We start from the raw sequence: 15616 nt of genomic DNA, 5'->3' as shown, positions 1-15616 counted from the left end.
AAACAAAAAAAGAAAGTTCAGCCTGACTGGTTTTTGTGACGACTTCAAAGGGAAAATGGCTAGGCAAGAATTCATACCATCTTTTGACATAAGGGCTACAGATAAACTCACAAAAATGGGTCATCTGTCAGGTAGGTTGCTCCAACAAAATGTGTACCAAAAAAATAAGAAAATCTGACCAACAGTTGTCCCTTCAGTGTATGACCACCTACAGACTGCTTTCCTAGAGGTGTGTCCCTTTTGTTTAACTTCTGATGTCCTATTTATTAGGATACTTAGAAGGGGATCATGTCAGCGCAAATATACTTAATTCATGTCAAGAAAAAGTTTATGATGTTTAAAAATGTGAATCATAGTTTTCATGTAAGTTTTATACACATACATATACATATACATGTGCCTACTTAATAAGATGTTTTAAGTACGCTTTAAATCATCTTATTCAGCAGATTTAAAAGTAGTAGATTTGTGCAGGTCAGAGAGCCCCAGAAGCTGAGCTGGTAAGTAAATTCAATTATGTTGTACAAATAATCCAGGTGCTATTTATTAGTCATTTAGTGACACTATGTCTTAGTCTCTCCACTGATAAAAACTCCTTCACTACAATTTCAAACTAATCCATCATAAGATGACAATTAACTGTAAAATATATTTGCAAATTAATTTTCCTTAGATTATTAAATCTACAGTAACTGAAATATATGTTGAGTTTTTCACCCCCCAATCCAAAACCACTGCTTGCTTTAATCTGGATAATTAAAACCTTGTACAAGTAGAATCACTTCAATGTGACCAATAACCACATGACCAATCAGACTCAAGGGTCTGGTTTATAAATAATCTAATTCAAGTATTTGTATTTGTTTTGGCTTATAGGAGTCTGATTTGCAATAAATGCAAATTCATGGAACACTGAGGTATTTTTAAAAGGATTTCTGTTGTAAGAAATCACTAGTTACTATGAAACTTTTTAGGTCGATCATTCAATATACAAATATAAAGTTGTAAAAAATCTTCTTACGCATGTGGGATTGTGGTTTTGAAGATATCCAGTGTGCAGTTACAAGTTTTATCCCAGATTTCTAGGGTAAACTTCTCACCATTCAGAATAACAACATTCTCTAAGCAGTTTGTACCAGATCGTGCTAACTGCTCATTGTCTAGAAAAGAAAAGAGCAATTCATTTATGTATTGCCAGGGCCATATTTAACACTTTGTGTCACTATTTGCTATAGACCTACCTTGCTGCACACACCAGTAGAGCTGGGCAAAAATATCATCCAAAAGTACATCACTGAGTACTTCTAAATACTGGGTGAACACATCACAAATTGCATAAAGTGCATGATTACAAGTTGTAGTCATCCATTCAGCTTTCTAGGGGGAAAAGTTGTTAAAAGAAGGTCAGACCATTCATCAACCACCAGAATTCAAGAAAAAAATTTTGCATATTTAAAAGCTAAGTCTGTTCACGTTCCTTTCAGAGCACTCACTTCCCTCTAGAATATTCCATTCACTTCAACTCAGTACAAGATCTATTTTTCTCCACTGTTCCATAACCATCTATATATAAAATACTTTAACTATTTTTTCATTATTTTTGATTATAAAAAATTACCACTGAATCGTCTTGCTATTAACATTATGACTTCTCAAAACAATATGCATGAATAACAACAGCTGTCCTTGCTCTAGAATATGACAGAATATAAAAGAGAAATAAACAAGAAGAAAATGATAAGAATTTATCCAAATGGGTTTAACATAAATTTAAAATAAAACTTTTGTGAAGTACGGTTCTTGAAAATACCGTAAATGGTGAATAAGGCCATACAAAGTAAAGAATTTATTTTTCTCAAGTATATAAAGACTAATCTGGACTGGTATTTTCATATACAGTTTTGTGACAGTGCATATACATCTGTCTACTTAATAAGACTTTTTAAGTAAGAGTCTACCTGTAGATTTAAAAAACACAGATCTAAAGTAAAACTTTGTACAGGCCAGAGAGCCCCCAAGGTTTGCATTTAATATAGCTGTATGAGACAAAATAAGAAAACTTGAGGCTCTCTCTTCCCTACATTTACTGAAATGCATACTATAATTGGTTTGTAGTAAAATACATTGAAATAAAATAAGACATCACTATGTATTCTTTATTCACTTCAGAATAAGAGGTCACTATGAATACTAAAAGAAAACTACTGGTATTTGTAGTTGTGGCAATATTAAAATGAAAAAAAGAAACCAGGGGCATCTGGGTGGCTCAGTTGGTTAAACGTCCGACTTCAGCTCAGGTCATGAACTCGCATTTTGCGAGTTTGAGGCCCGTGTCTGGCTATATGCTGACAGCCCAGAGCCTGGAGCCTGCTTCGGATTCTGTGTGTCCCTCTCTCTCTCTGCCCCCCCCAACCCCTGCTCGTACTCTCTCTCTCTCAGAAATAAGATTTTTTTAAAAAATGTTTTTTAAAAGAAAAAAGAAACCAGAAGTCACTGAAAACAACCAATTCATTAACTCCGTTCTATCCCCAAATACTGTTCTTTATTTATAAAGACATACCTTTTACTATAATGAAAAATTCTCTAGTTTTTTTTCTTTTTCATGTCCTTAATTTGAAATAGTAAACTGTATTAGGGAAAGTATTAAGAACCTTTTAACTTGACTGTGTTAAATAAAATTTCATTTTCTCTTACCTCTGTCTGCTGTTCTGGTAATTTCATGTTGTCAAAGATTCTGAAAACAATTCTAAATAAATCCTGCCACCAGTGTTTTTCGTAAGTGTGGCCATAAGTTTTCATTATTTCGAACATTACTGTTAAACCCCTAAAATGATAAAACACAAGTAGAAAAACTGGAATACAAAAAAGCATGCTGCATCAGAATCCCCTCTTAAAATAGTTTTCAGAGTTCATAAAGCTAGTGAAAAAGTTTAGAAATAGTTTTAAACTAACACGTGATATTCAATTTTAAGAAATTTCAGCTATAGGGATGCCTGGGTGGCTCAGTTGGTTAGGCGACCGACTTCGGCTCAGGTTATGATCTCACAGTACGTGAGTTCGAGCCCCGCGTCGGGCTCTGTGCTAACAGCTCAGGGCCTGGAGCCTACTTCAGATTCTGTGTCTCCCACTCTCTCTAACCCTCTCCTGCTCATGCTCATGTGTCTCTAACCCTCCCCTGCTCATGTGTCTCTCGGTCTCTCAATTATAAATAAACGTTTAAAAAAAAAAATTTCAGCTATAAACTAGGTTTCTTTAGGATGCATTTTGTAGGGAAAAACTCCAAAAGCCTTGGCCTTAAAATGTTTTATTTCATCTTTCCTTCACTCCCATCCTACCCTTCCCACATTTAAAAGTTGTAAAAGGTAATAAAGATTGCAAAAGATCATCATAAAATGAAGTTCTGGAAAATGTATAGGACTTTTTAGGTAACACTATAATTGTCCATATAGCATCTGTAAACAAAAGGAATTGTAAAACTGATTGACTATGACATTCAAGTGAGTGGTTTGCTGCCCACCGTATTCTAGGCACAGAGCAATGCCTGTCACCCATGAGGCACACAGTAAGTATCTATTGAATAAACTGCTTAGTATCACATTCACTATCTTTTGCTTAAGTGTTAAAACTAAAACTCAAAATTGTCTTCCTGATTCTTTATTATCTTCCTCTAAATAATAATGCCTTCAGGTAATCATTAAAAAGCTTGATCTTTTCTCTATATGTTATTTTCTTCTAACAAAATATAGGTATCCCTCCATTTAGAAAAGGCTTATATTTTAAAAAGTCTGATGATAAGCCATTACAAAATTTTCTCTAAAATGTCTGATGATAAGCCATAATAAAATTTTCTCTGAAAGACTCCGTAAGGACTGGTTCACAGTCCAGCTCATTTACTGCTGTGCTACCTCCAGGCCTTGTACAAGTCTGGCACATAACAGGCTCTAAATAAATATTTGTTAAATAAACATGTAAAGTAACATAGTAGTAGTTTGGTCCTACAGTAAGTTCACAGCACTTTATCTGACCCATAAGATATCTAATGTATACAACGAAAAGTAAGGAAACCGTAGTAAACAAATTCCTACAGAAGAAACACCCTCTCTTCTGTGGGAGAAGCCTATCAAAACTCCTTGTTTCCCTACAACAGAACAAGGCTCCTTTTTCCTCCATCTCCTGAGCTTGAAATCCATTTCTTCCCACTCTAAGCAACTGGATGCCAACTCCCACAGCTAGGGTAAGAGGAATCCTGTTTCTTCCAGGCCCCGAAAGCAAACACAAATCCACAGAGGCTTCCAAGGATTTTCACTGTTCAAGAAGTCTTTTTGAAAGCAATACTTAAGTTGCTGATATAGGGAAAAATAGTGTTTGAGACCCTAGGTTAATGAACCAATCCTAAATCCATAGAATTTTGAGGCAATCAAATAAAAACATATGTGAAAGTACTGTGTAATTAATCTGTTACACAAATCATGGCATTACATTTTAGTGAGAGAGAGAGTGTGCGTGAGTGGGGAAGAGGGGCAGAGGGAGAGACAAAGAATCTTTAGCAGGCTCCACTCTCAGTGTGGAGCTGACGTGGTGTTTGATTTCACAACCATGAGATCATGACCTGAGCCAAAATCAAGAGTTGGGCCTTTAATTGACTGAGCCACCCACGTTCCTCCATGGTACTACATTTTTAAATGTAGTCTACGTATCAGCCCTTACAAATCCTGGAATGAAATAAGAAAAAGCCATTACTGAACAAAGTTTACTCATATTTTTCCTCTCCTTTACTAGCTAGAATATATATTTTCTCTTCTCTTTAACAACTAAAACTCATCCATTATCTGAACATGGGATATGGCAAGAAGGAAAGCAGGATGATCCCAGACAAGGACAGGCTCAAAAGCTAAGAAAGCAGGTAGGTCCTTTGTCAAATAAATTTCTACAAACAAACAAGGGCAGTGAGGGGGTACTGAGTTTATAAGACTTGTCCATCATGATATGTTGGTTGCTCCACTGAGGTGGCTGGACAACAGAAAACTGTAAATCTTAATAATTTAGATTAATATGAATCAGGGGTTATCTTGAAGTTTATCAAGCTCCTAACAGGTCCACTGCCAAATAATCCTCAATGTCTAAATGCAAAATAAAATGCTGTATAAGTTCTTATGATTACTAAATTCTCTGACAAATTCCCAAGGTTTGAGTCTTATTTTGGATTACTTAACCTAATTTTATAAAAACCTCTTTTTATAACAAATAAAAATGAAGTTTCTTAGGATATGTATCACACTTAACCTTGGATGGGGATGAGGCTGGTTTTAGCATAAAGTGAGGAAGGAGAAATTCATTCCTTCATTATAGTTCTATCATTGATATGTTATAAGTTTGTATGTACTACCGGTATAGTTTAAAAATCCAATGAAGTTAATTGCCGAAATGACTAATGATTCTCCCTAAAAAGAAGATGGGATACATAAAAGAAGGAATTTATTTAAACACAAAACTGAACTCATGATGCCTCAAGCACTTGTTGACAGATAACAGGATATACAAACTGGCAATTTCAATTTGGCAGTCAAAAAGGTAGTTATGATAAAAATTTTACTATGGGATTGACAGAAGCTGTAACATGAGAAGTACATACTGAATGCTTATCCAGTTAACATTACATCCATTATCGTTTCTTTGCAAATGGACTATACATTCATAGAGATCTTTTAATGAGAATGTATTTTTGAAAGATCTCACTTCTTTTTAATAGACCTACATTATTCAAAACTGTTACTGACCAGTCTTCAAAGAGAAATGGTTCTTTATCTAAAATCCACCAAGCATGTGCATTTGGAGATTCTTCTAGCATTCATCAGGAAATAAAATAAATTTTGCCACTAACTTCAATTTCTAATTGGAAACAAACATATGAAAAGATAGAATGTGTGAACAAATGAACACAGAAGCTAAAACTCAAAGTAGGATGCTATAAGAAAATGTTAAGGAAAAGTAATGTATTTCCATTTTTACTGTTGCTCCATTTAACATATTTTAAAATCTGTCTAATAATTGCTATAGCGATAAAACACCTGATTTACGACGGACTTAGGGCCTTTAACTATCGAACTTGTGTTCACATGAGAAAAGTTAATTTAAGTCAAAATGAGCCTTTCAAAATTGTAGTTACAAACACTGATTGTTACCTGGTTCTTACATCTAATTTGCATCTGTTGATGATACAGGATAACTCAAAGAGAATTGGGAACCATCCTCTCACCCACACCCTGTCTTCAGGCGCCACATTCATATCATCGCTTGTGTATTCCTTGAAAGCCTTCAAGAAGAAAGGTAGATATACTTAAGGCAAAATATAACACCTGTACAATATTTCACCAAACAAATTTTTTAAATGTTTTACAAATTCAAAGTCAGCACTCTGATAAATAACAATTTATAAAAAGATGGAGATTACAACTGCTTAAAAAGAGCACTGGACTAGAATCCAAAAGTTGGTTTCAGCTTCAACTCTGACACCAGCTTTTCTGCTTTTTACGCCAGGTTACATCAGGTTTCCATTTTTATCATTTCATGGTTATGACACCATGCAGCCACACTAACCACCCCTGGGAAGTGTGAAGGTCAAATGAGTTGATGTATGTAAAAAGTACTAAGCACCCCATAGGTCCAAGTTGGTGTGCAGTAAAATCTTTCTGTAATGCACCACTTTTCTTGATGACAGTTACAGAGACAGATTCAGATACGCAAGATAAGGCTGGCAGCCAATTTGACCTTTTACTTCACTGTTTAAGCCTACAATCACCCAGACAGTCAACCTCAGTACTGCACAGCACAACATGTAGGGAACAGTATACAGAAATGGCTAAAAACATAGGCTTGGTTCAAACCCTAGGTCTCCTTTACTAGCCCTGCAACCATGGAGACATTTTTTTAACTTCTCTGTGCCTCAGATGCCTTATCTGTATGGGGCTATAAACACTACCTATCCCATAAAGTGTAGAAGACTAAACAAGTTAATACATGTGAAATACTCAGAAAAACACCTGACACCTTTAAAAAATAATAGCTGTCATTTCTAAACACTTCAGTCAGAATCAAGCTTAGATAATTTTGGGGTTTACTGAAAAATAAATGCTTCATATACCCTGGATTCCCAAATAAACTTCTATCTCAGACTGGAAATAAATACTCAGCATAATTTTGTTTACTAAATGACGCTATACCTGAGGTCTATCAGACACATATTTTGCACAATGGCGAATAAGTCGAATTGCTTCCATACTTGTGTCTGGGAAAGCTGCATTGCACGCAAATTCAGACAAACACTTCACTGCATCCTGGAAAGAATCAATGGTCGCTGGAAAGTGTTTTTCAAACACAAGAGCTAAAAGGGTGGAAAATATATCAAGATAATTATAATTTTTCAATTATTCTTACCTGCAACAAAAAACATCAACCCCTAGATGTAAGAGCATACTTAACGGTTAAGGGTTTCGATGTCTAACAGACATGGCGTCATGTCTGTCATCACCGCTTACTTGACTGCTTTGAGTAGTAGGGGACAGGGACACAGGTCTGTGTTCTGTTTACACTATAAACCCAGCACCTAATGCAGTGACAGTACACAGTAGGTACTGAATCAGCAGATCTTGAATTACATTTAACCCATCTGTATTTCAGTTTCTTAATCTATAAAAAATGATAATGGTCATCATTATCTTTCAATCAGCCTTAACTTACATCCTAAGTATTTCATTCTCCTTTACAGTCAAAGGAGGCTGTGTAACATAGTGGTCAAAAACCTTTCCCTGGCTTTGAATCCCAACTCCATCATTCACCCTAACCTCACTGGGCCCGAGTTTCCTGATCTATTAAAAAGGGGATAATGAAAATACTTATCTCATAGAGCTGTTGTGAAGACTGAAGGAAACACATTCAGAGTATGTATTGTGTTTGCCATACAGTAAACGTTCAATAAATGTTAACTATAATAATGTAATAACAGTATTACAGTCATTATTTACTCTGTTTCTACAGGCAAAACTTAGTAAACTTAAAGCCATAACAGGTCCATAATCTTACACTTGTATTATCTCTGGAACACATTTTTTTGTTTTGTTTTGTTTTTAACTTGAACACAGCCAGAAGAATACTCACTGACAATGTGCCCTGTTGTTTGGAATGCAAGTTCCACTATGCTTTCATCTTGATCAGACGCAGCTAGATGAAACACAGAGAAAATGTTCTTCCATCCGGACCGAATGTTAGCAGCTTGAGAATTAACCATCTGTGCTATACAACGTACAACCATATCTCGAATTGTTGGGGACCTAAAATATTAATATAATTGCGTGGATATACACACAGATAAAACCCATCAGTTTTTTTTCCTTTCTTCTGTTTCTCCCCCTTCTGTGGAAAATAATGAAGTATTTTTACGATATTAAGCAATTCAACAAATGTAATACCTGTTTCGTTTCATTATATGTTCAAAAGGTCTTAAGAAATCCTTCTGGAATCTGAAATTAGCAAGCTCCCCTTTCTCTAAGAACTTCATTGACAATTGCCTCAAGGAGTCTACTGCAAAAATAGCTACATCTTCATTAGGATTACAGCCAACCTGTAATGGCAACAGAAATATAGGGTGCTAATGTCAGCAGTGAAAATCCATCTCTTCATTTTTCTTTTAGGAAAAGTATAGAACTCATAGACAGGTAAATCCTAAGATTCTCCACAAAGACACTAGGTGTACTGATAATATTTCTCAACAAGAAAAATACACTTTAACTAAATTCTTAAAACTTAAGGTAATCACTTCTAAAAAGAAAAACAGGATTCAAACGGTTTTCTATTTTCAATTACAAAAATGTAATTTAGAAAAGCTAGAATAGGAAAAAGCCTCAATTACATTATAAGGAATTTCAAAACACGAAAAATATTACAAACGTAAGCGTATCTTCTAATTATTCAAATACCTTATTAAAATGATCACCAATAACTTCCCAAATTCGAGACCACTGCAGTCTTATTCTTCCCATGTTGTAGTATGATATTTCTACTATTTTTTGTAGACTAAACATTCTTGGGTGTGTAGTGGAAAGTAATTCATCCATAGACACAGCACAGAGCCAACGGACAAAATCCACTATAATATAAACAGATATACATTTTTTCAGCTTTCAAGTTTTTTTAGCCAAAAAACCAATTTGTAAGTGAAATAAATGTATATACTTACCAATAGCATTTCCATCTAGCCTTGTTGACCCTGTAAATATTCTAAAGAAAGAAAACCATAATTCAAAAATTTATAAAGTCCGACTTCTGCTACATCAATTCAGAAGTAAGTAGCCTGAGGTATTAGCTACTTTAAATCTGTTTTAAGGGAACAAAAACATCAGGTAGTCAAATGAATATTTTATCATATAGTTTAATAACAAGTATAGTTTGGATGTTCCTCCGTCCCTCCTTCGTATTCAGTAATATGAGTAAGAATATATCGTTGTAATTTTACTAGTAAATTTACAAACACTAGATGGGTATCTCATGAAACTCTAAGAATAAAAAAATACCAATTTGTAAAACGAATTAAACATTGGCACACTACAAAACAGAAGGTTTTTCATTTTTCCTGATTATCTACTAGCATTAAACACATTCTTAAAATGGAAATTTCGACTTTTTTACAAGTATCATATGTTTGGTTAGAAAACTCATTTATGTTAAATTACAAGCAATTTAAGAGAAGCTTGTAAAATAGTCTCCAATCGTTTAACCAAGAAGTGGCTAAATAACTTTTCTTAGAAAATTCAAATATTTAGAGTTAAGATATGCTGTCCAGCTTTGCCCAGCTTTCTTCACTCAGCAATTTTTGTTTCAAAGTTTCATAGAAGATTTCAGCATAAATCTACTATATTAGCCCTCTTTTAAAAGTCTGCATTTTTACCCATCCTCTGGGTTTGTAACCGAGGGTTCGATGTGACTTCCAGGATGAACTGATATTCAATTTAAATTGTGTACCATAGGCTTTGCATGACAAAATGGAAACCTTAAAGGCGGGAGCAGGTCAAATATTAAACTTAGAAATAAAAGTAATCATAGTGACAGTAATGGCTACCAACAATTACAAGGTGGGTACTATTCTAAGTGTTTTATATGTATCTACCCACTTAATAATCACAAATACTCTATGAAGTGGGTATTTGTAGACTTTCAATTTTATCAACATAGAAACTGACACATAAAGGTATTTTAATAACTTCCTCAACGTCACAGAACTTGTAAGTGCTACAGCCAAGATTCAAACCGAGACGGGCACACTCCAGAATCCACTCTCTTAACTACTTTGCTGTATTACCTCACACTTAACCTGAGCAAAACATGAACATTTAAAATATATTGTTTTTTTCCTATTATGTCCACTATATCCATGTTCTGAATATATAATGGTTTTTTAACCTTAGTGCCCTTGAATGTCTTTCCACGTGTTCTGGCAATGAGTAACAAAAACACGACAGGAAAAACAGCCTAAAAACTGACAAGATGATAACTCAGAAACTGATCTGCTAAAGGGATATTTTAAAACTTCCTCTACTGCTCTTGTCAGAACAAAACAATACTTCAAAGATCTGGCTGAGAACACAATCTGGGGGAAAAAATAGAATAGTAAGTCCCCATTTAATCCAGTGGATAGACTGAATTCCGAAACTAAAAATATACAAAGCCTACAAAGTTCTCACATGAACAAAAACGAAAACTGCTAGAGTGCACATTATAAATGTCATTAGCTGATTTCTCAAACTACTGTATTCTCATAGGCAGTGGCTATTAAAAAAAAATACCACAAACGGAGACATATAAAAATTAGATAGTATATAGGAGAAACAACAGGAAAAGGAAGAAAAGAAAAAAAATTTATTTAACTGAGAAGGAAGCATATGGCAAAGAGTAAAAGGGATAAAGAACAGAAGCAGAGAGGGAGATTATATGCAACTACAGGGGAAAGAAGCAACAAATTCTCTGAAGGCCCTGAAATAATGGTGAACAAGAACAGGGAAATACCAGTAGCAATCAGACAGGTTCTATAGACTCAGGGTGACAGGAGAAGTTAGGGGGAGCATGCATCCTGAAAAAGGGCATTCAAATTCCTACTCACTTTGGTAGCCTCTGAGGGGTCACTCTATGTCTAGTAATGCTCCACTACAGATAAGCCATACGGTAGAGCACAGAAGTCTGTGGAGGCATTTAAAGTTAAGCCTTCATAAACTAAGGCAGGAGAACAGAGCTATGTTTCACAAAATCAGTCTAGGAAATGGACTCTACATTCCCTGTATGAAAAGCAAGGACAGACGCATGAGAACCTTGTGTGTTAATATTAAAAGACATGCTCTGAAAAGTACTAGCAGGAAAATAGAATAGATTACTGCTTCATCCACAAAATGAAAGCACTGTGGCAACACAAAAAAAAGGGGGGGCGGGGGGACAAAACCTGCAGATTCTGAATCACATACATGTTAAACTGTATGCACTAAAGAGGCAGACTAAATTACTGTATTATGTAAAAAGTTTTCACAGTGAAAATATCAGAGGTAACATTTCTTAGACCTAACTGGAAGACGCTTGTGAGCAAATACAGTTGGGGATGAGCTACATGTATTTTCTGATAGGTGACAGAATGTTCCAAAGTATGAGATGGGCCAGTATAAAGCTAGATTTGGTGTGCTTAAAGTTAATAAAAACAAAAACTATGGTACTGTTTTTTCACTTTTAGCAGTAAATCATTCCTGGACAAAACCTATTCCTGCACAGGTTAGTAATACTCACTAACCTGGTCTAGTTTAGCAATGTCTAACAAATTCTACCCTAGCAAATCCTAAGGATCAGGTACTATAGATTAAACAGCCCATATTCTCCTAAATTCTAATGGTTTGGGATTCCTAAAACAAAAGTGGAGAAAATTTTACCATCTTAAAACTTTCACTTTTAATTTTTTATGTAGGAGAAATTTTAATAGAATGAAACAATTTTACATATATTATTTGTTCCATCATATTCAAAGCCCAAGTTACAAAGAGCTAACAAACACAAATCACAGATTTTTAATGGAGATGTCTGAGGTTGAATGGGACAACTTTCATTTTAAATAATAAATTAATCAGTCTCCATTGTGACGCTCCAAAAGGCAAAAATGCATTCCAAGAGGTAGTTTGGAAGTCAGTGTTTTAGTGTGACAGACTCTGCAGCTTTGATCCCGCTTCTTGCTTACCACAGCAAGAGTATTTGCCTATACGCCCCTGGTTCCTTTTACATTAGGGGAACACGCATGCCCCAGGGCATGTGGGTCCTCCAAAGGGTGTCCTTTGTCTCTTCCACATGAAAAAATTAGAGACCTTGGAAGGAATGTTATTCTGAAGCTTTGTGGAATTCAGATACCCATCTTACAGCTTTTAATAGAATCATATACGTTTTCTGTTAAGAAACAGAAGCTATACATAATTAAGCAAAAAAGAGCTACTTTGATTATTCATGTTTACTTCTTTACTTGTCATAACAGATTATTCATAACAACAGGCCTAAGGACAAGAAAATTACTTTTTGCAGGACAAGTACAGAACTTTCCAGGGTGATGCCTGACAATATTTGCATCACTGTCTTGAATATCTAGGTTATCTAAATGACTTGGCTTATGAATTAGTCAGGATATTACATGTGAAAATAAACTCATATATTCAGAAACAGAAGAAATTTAATGAGAAAGTGAAAGGCACCAAATAAGAATATAATCTTATAATAAAATCAAAGATGTCACTTTTAATGCTTTCTCTATGAGCTAAAATTTCAATATTGAGGTTTTGTATAAAGTTGGACACTGGATTTATGGTCATAGAAGTTATCTGGCGATGATGAATTTGAGACAACAAAGTACTAATAGAATTTGTGTTAAGAATCCTCTAAAATATAAATTCTTAAAATGGAGAGGCATATCATTTGTTCAAATGAGAGACATGTCTCCCTGCAACAAACAGAGGATGTATAGGTAAATTAGAACTTGGTATGGTCATATAAAATATACTATGGAAACAAATAGGTAAAATGTTGACTCTTGCCTGAAGAGATTCTCATAATGATAGTGAAGAGGATTTTTTGCAAGTCCAGAAAATAATTTGGAAAAAAGCTACCGTGATGGCAGAAGGGGAGACATTACACTGTTCTACAGTTGTACATGCAGGCAGAGAGGTGGAGAGGATAAGAGTGTACACTCAAGAGATATGCTGCCTGAACATATGTCCTCGCACCACTCCTCAAATTCTCTGTGGATGAAACGGTTATCACAATAATAATCAAGACAAGATTAACTGTGGGGATGAGCAAGTTATTTGATCCCCCTCTGTCTCCGTTTCCTCATTTGCAAATTAACCACACTACTACTACTACTACTCATCTCATGAGGTTACTGGAAGGATTAAATGAAATAATACATGTAAAGCACTTTGCAAAGTGCCAAGCATGTTGTTACGCCTTCAAGTTACACAGTACATGTCAGATGATACACAATCTTTCTTCAGCCTTCACAAGGTAAAGGTAAATGACCTCCTTCCCCTAAAAAAAAAAAAAGGTCAGCAAACAGACATTACAGAGTTCTTTTTCAAGGAAAAAGTTGCAAGGAATATTTGGAATGTTTTCCAAGGTCAGTAGCCACTGAACACCCTAGTTCAGTATGTACTTAGAGCAAAATGTTTTATCTGAAGTAAATAATGGATTAGTGTAAGTTTCCAAGCACCGAGAAAAAAAAATACATGTTATATTTTTTTAAAGTTTCATCAGAAGCAATAAAAAAAATTTAAGTATCAGTGATGTAAAATGTTAAGTTTCAAGTATTTGGGCACTCACCTAGAAAAACCTAACCTTCAAAAGAACATTTAGTATGGGTTTACTGTTAGAAAACAAACTAAATACGAGGAATACTTGATAGTGTATACAATATACAAATTCCAAAGTCCTTTCCAAAGAAGTCTGCAATGAGAATTGCCACCAAATCCTTCATTTATTCATAATGCAGTCATATCAAATAGGACTTGAAGACACTTTACATTCCATTTTCACACAGGGATAGTAAGAGCAATTAGTTTTCTATAAAAGACATAAAATGTGTTCTTTTTCATCAAGATTAACATTTCCCTAATGCCCACTAATATCTATTTTCAGTTCAATTTTCATATTGTTTATCTCCTTCCTATATTCCATGATCTATAGAGAAAAATTATAGGTATTTCATCATGTAAATTGCAATATATCACAATACAGTCTTAATTGCTTCAGGAAAGTTATTCTGGCCATAGTGTTGTTTTTTTTTTTTTTACTACTACTACTGAGCAAAATATATCTAAATGCTACAGAATAATAATTGTATTCATTCAAAAAGGGAATAAAATAAATACCTTACCTATCTACAGCAACAACGACACTTTGAGAACTGGTTTCTCCAATGGATTCCTGAATACTTGCTATCTGCTTCCAGTCCACATTTCCTCCAACTACCACACATAAAAAGAGAGTCATTTCAGTTTGAAAATAATTCAGTGGAAGAATACACCTACAATTCTAAAACATATTTCTGAAATCAGTTATTTTCCTAATGAGAGAAATAAAGCTTTTGGTGAATAGTGACCTATTTGGCCTCAGGGACCTATATCAAAGCCAAATGTGCTTAATTAGCTATACTAAGTGGCATACAGACATGGATGGTTATAAAGACAAATTGTGCTTGCAAAGATCAACAAATTAAGAGCACTGAGAATTTAGATCACAAAATTAATCACACTAGGCACAATTTCCCTTAATGTTGAAGAAATAACACTAACTGCACTCCCAATGTGATCTTCTTAGGTTGATTCCCAATGCCATATGATTGGATCTCCCTGTCATTTAATCTCCAGTCCTCTATTTACAGATGCTTATTGGAAATTATACCTGTATTTTCTAACATCCCCTTATTCCAAAGAATTATTTTTCTTTCCCTCAAAAACTGGTCCCACATGTTGGACAGCAGAACAATTTCCCCAACTTCCAAACTCTTAACCTCTCCATCACCTTGGATACCTTTCCCTTCCTCCACCAGTTACTAAATCTTTCTTTTGACCTGTTTTTGGTATCATTTCTTCATTTTCATTCCTACTCAGTTTAGGCCCTTATAATTTCAGGCCCAGATTATAGACACGTTTACTGACTGCTTTCCCTGCTGCGAATTTTTCCCCTCTTCAACCTCTCTCTCAGTCTCCTGTCAGGTTAACTTTTCTAAATCATTACATTCATTTTGCTTACTATTACTTGCAGGATAAAGCATAAATTTTTTAAGCCTAACACTTAAGGCACTGCCCTTCAACATTCTAGCCATTATATGTCTCTGTTCAGGCCATCCCTTGACTATCTAAAACTTATCTACTAAAACCCAACTTGAGTTTTCAGGAAGGATTCCATCCCATTGTTCCTCTGAACTAAGCATTTACTTAAATAAATAATAGTCAAATCAGGAATTTTTTCCATTAAGTTTCAAATAAATTACTATACATGTGTTAATGTTGCCTTCTCAGCACAATAGGAAGTTACCTAAGGCAAGAAACCA

At 34.8% G+C, this 15616-nt stretch overlaps 1 protein-coding gene across 3 annotated transcripts in view; it reads right to left on the bottom strand.

Moving 5' to 3' along the window:
• The window catches only part of ARFGEF1 (ARF guanine nucleotide exchange factor 1), a 151912-nt gene that overhangs the window by 21231 nt on the left and 115065 nt on the right, over positions 1 to 15616 (bottom strand). For all 3 annotated transcript variants that reach the window (XM_040487651.1, XM_040487650.1, XM_040487653.1), the window contains 10 exons: positions 14438 to 14528; positions 9233 to 9273; positions 8973 to 9142; positions 8466 to 8617; positions 8155 to 8327; positions 7221 to 7381; positions 6183 to 6313; positions 2695 to 2824; positions 1242 to 1377; positions 1022 to 1160 (listed from right to left, as the gene is read on the bottom strand). In XM_040487651.1, coding sequence (XP_040343585.1) covers positions 1022 to 1160; positions 1242 to 1377; positions 2695 to 2824; positions 6183 to 6313; positions 7221 to 7381; positions 8155 to 8327; positions 8466 to 8617; positions 8973 to 9142; positions 9233 to 9273; positions 14438 to 14528 — 1324 coding nt within the window. The remainder of the gene's footprint in view (positions 1 to 1021; positions 1161 to 1241; positions 1378 to 2694; positions 2825 to 6182; positions 6314 to 7220; positions 7382 to 8154; positions 8328 to 8465; positions 8618 to 8972; positions 9143 to 9232; positions 9274 to 14437; positions 14529 to 15616) is intronic.

Source organism: Herpailurus yagouaroundi, unplaced genomic scaffold (assembly GCF_014898765.1).
Source record: "Herpailurus yagouaroundi ecotype Mexico unplaced genomic scaffold, PumYag 165, whole genome shotgun sequence".
In the NCBI taxonomy this organism is placed as follows: Eukaryota; Metazoa; Chordata; class Mammalia; order Carnivora; family Felidae; genus Herpailurus; species Herpailurus yagouaroundi.
Note: the sequence above shows the minus strand (reverse complement) of the source record. Positions and strands in the feature narration are given on the sequence as shown.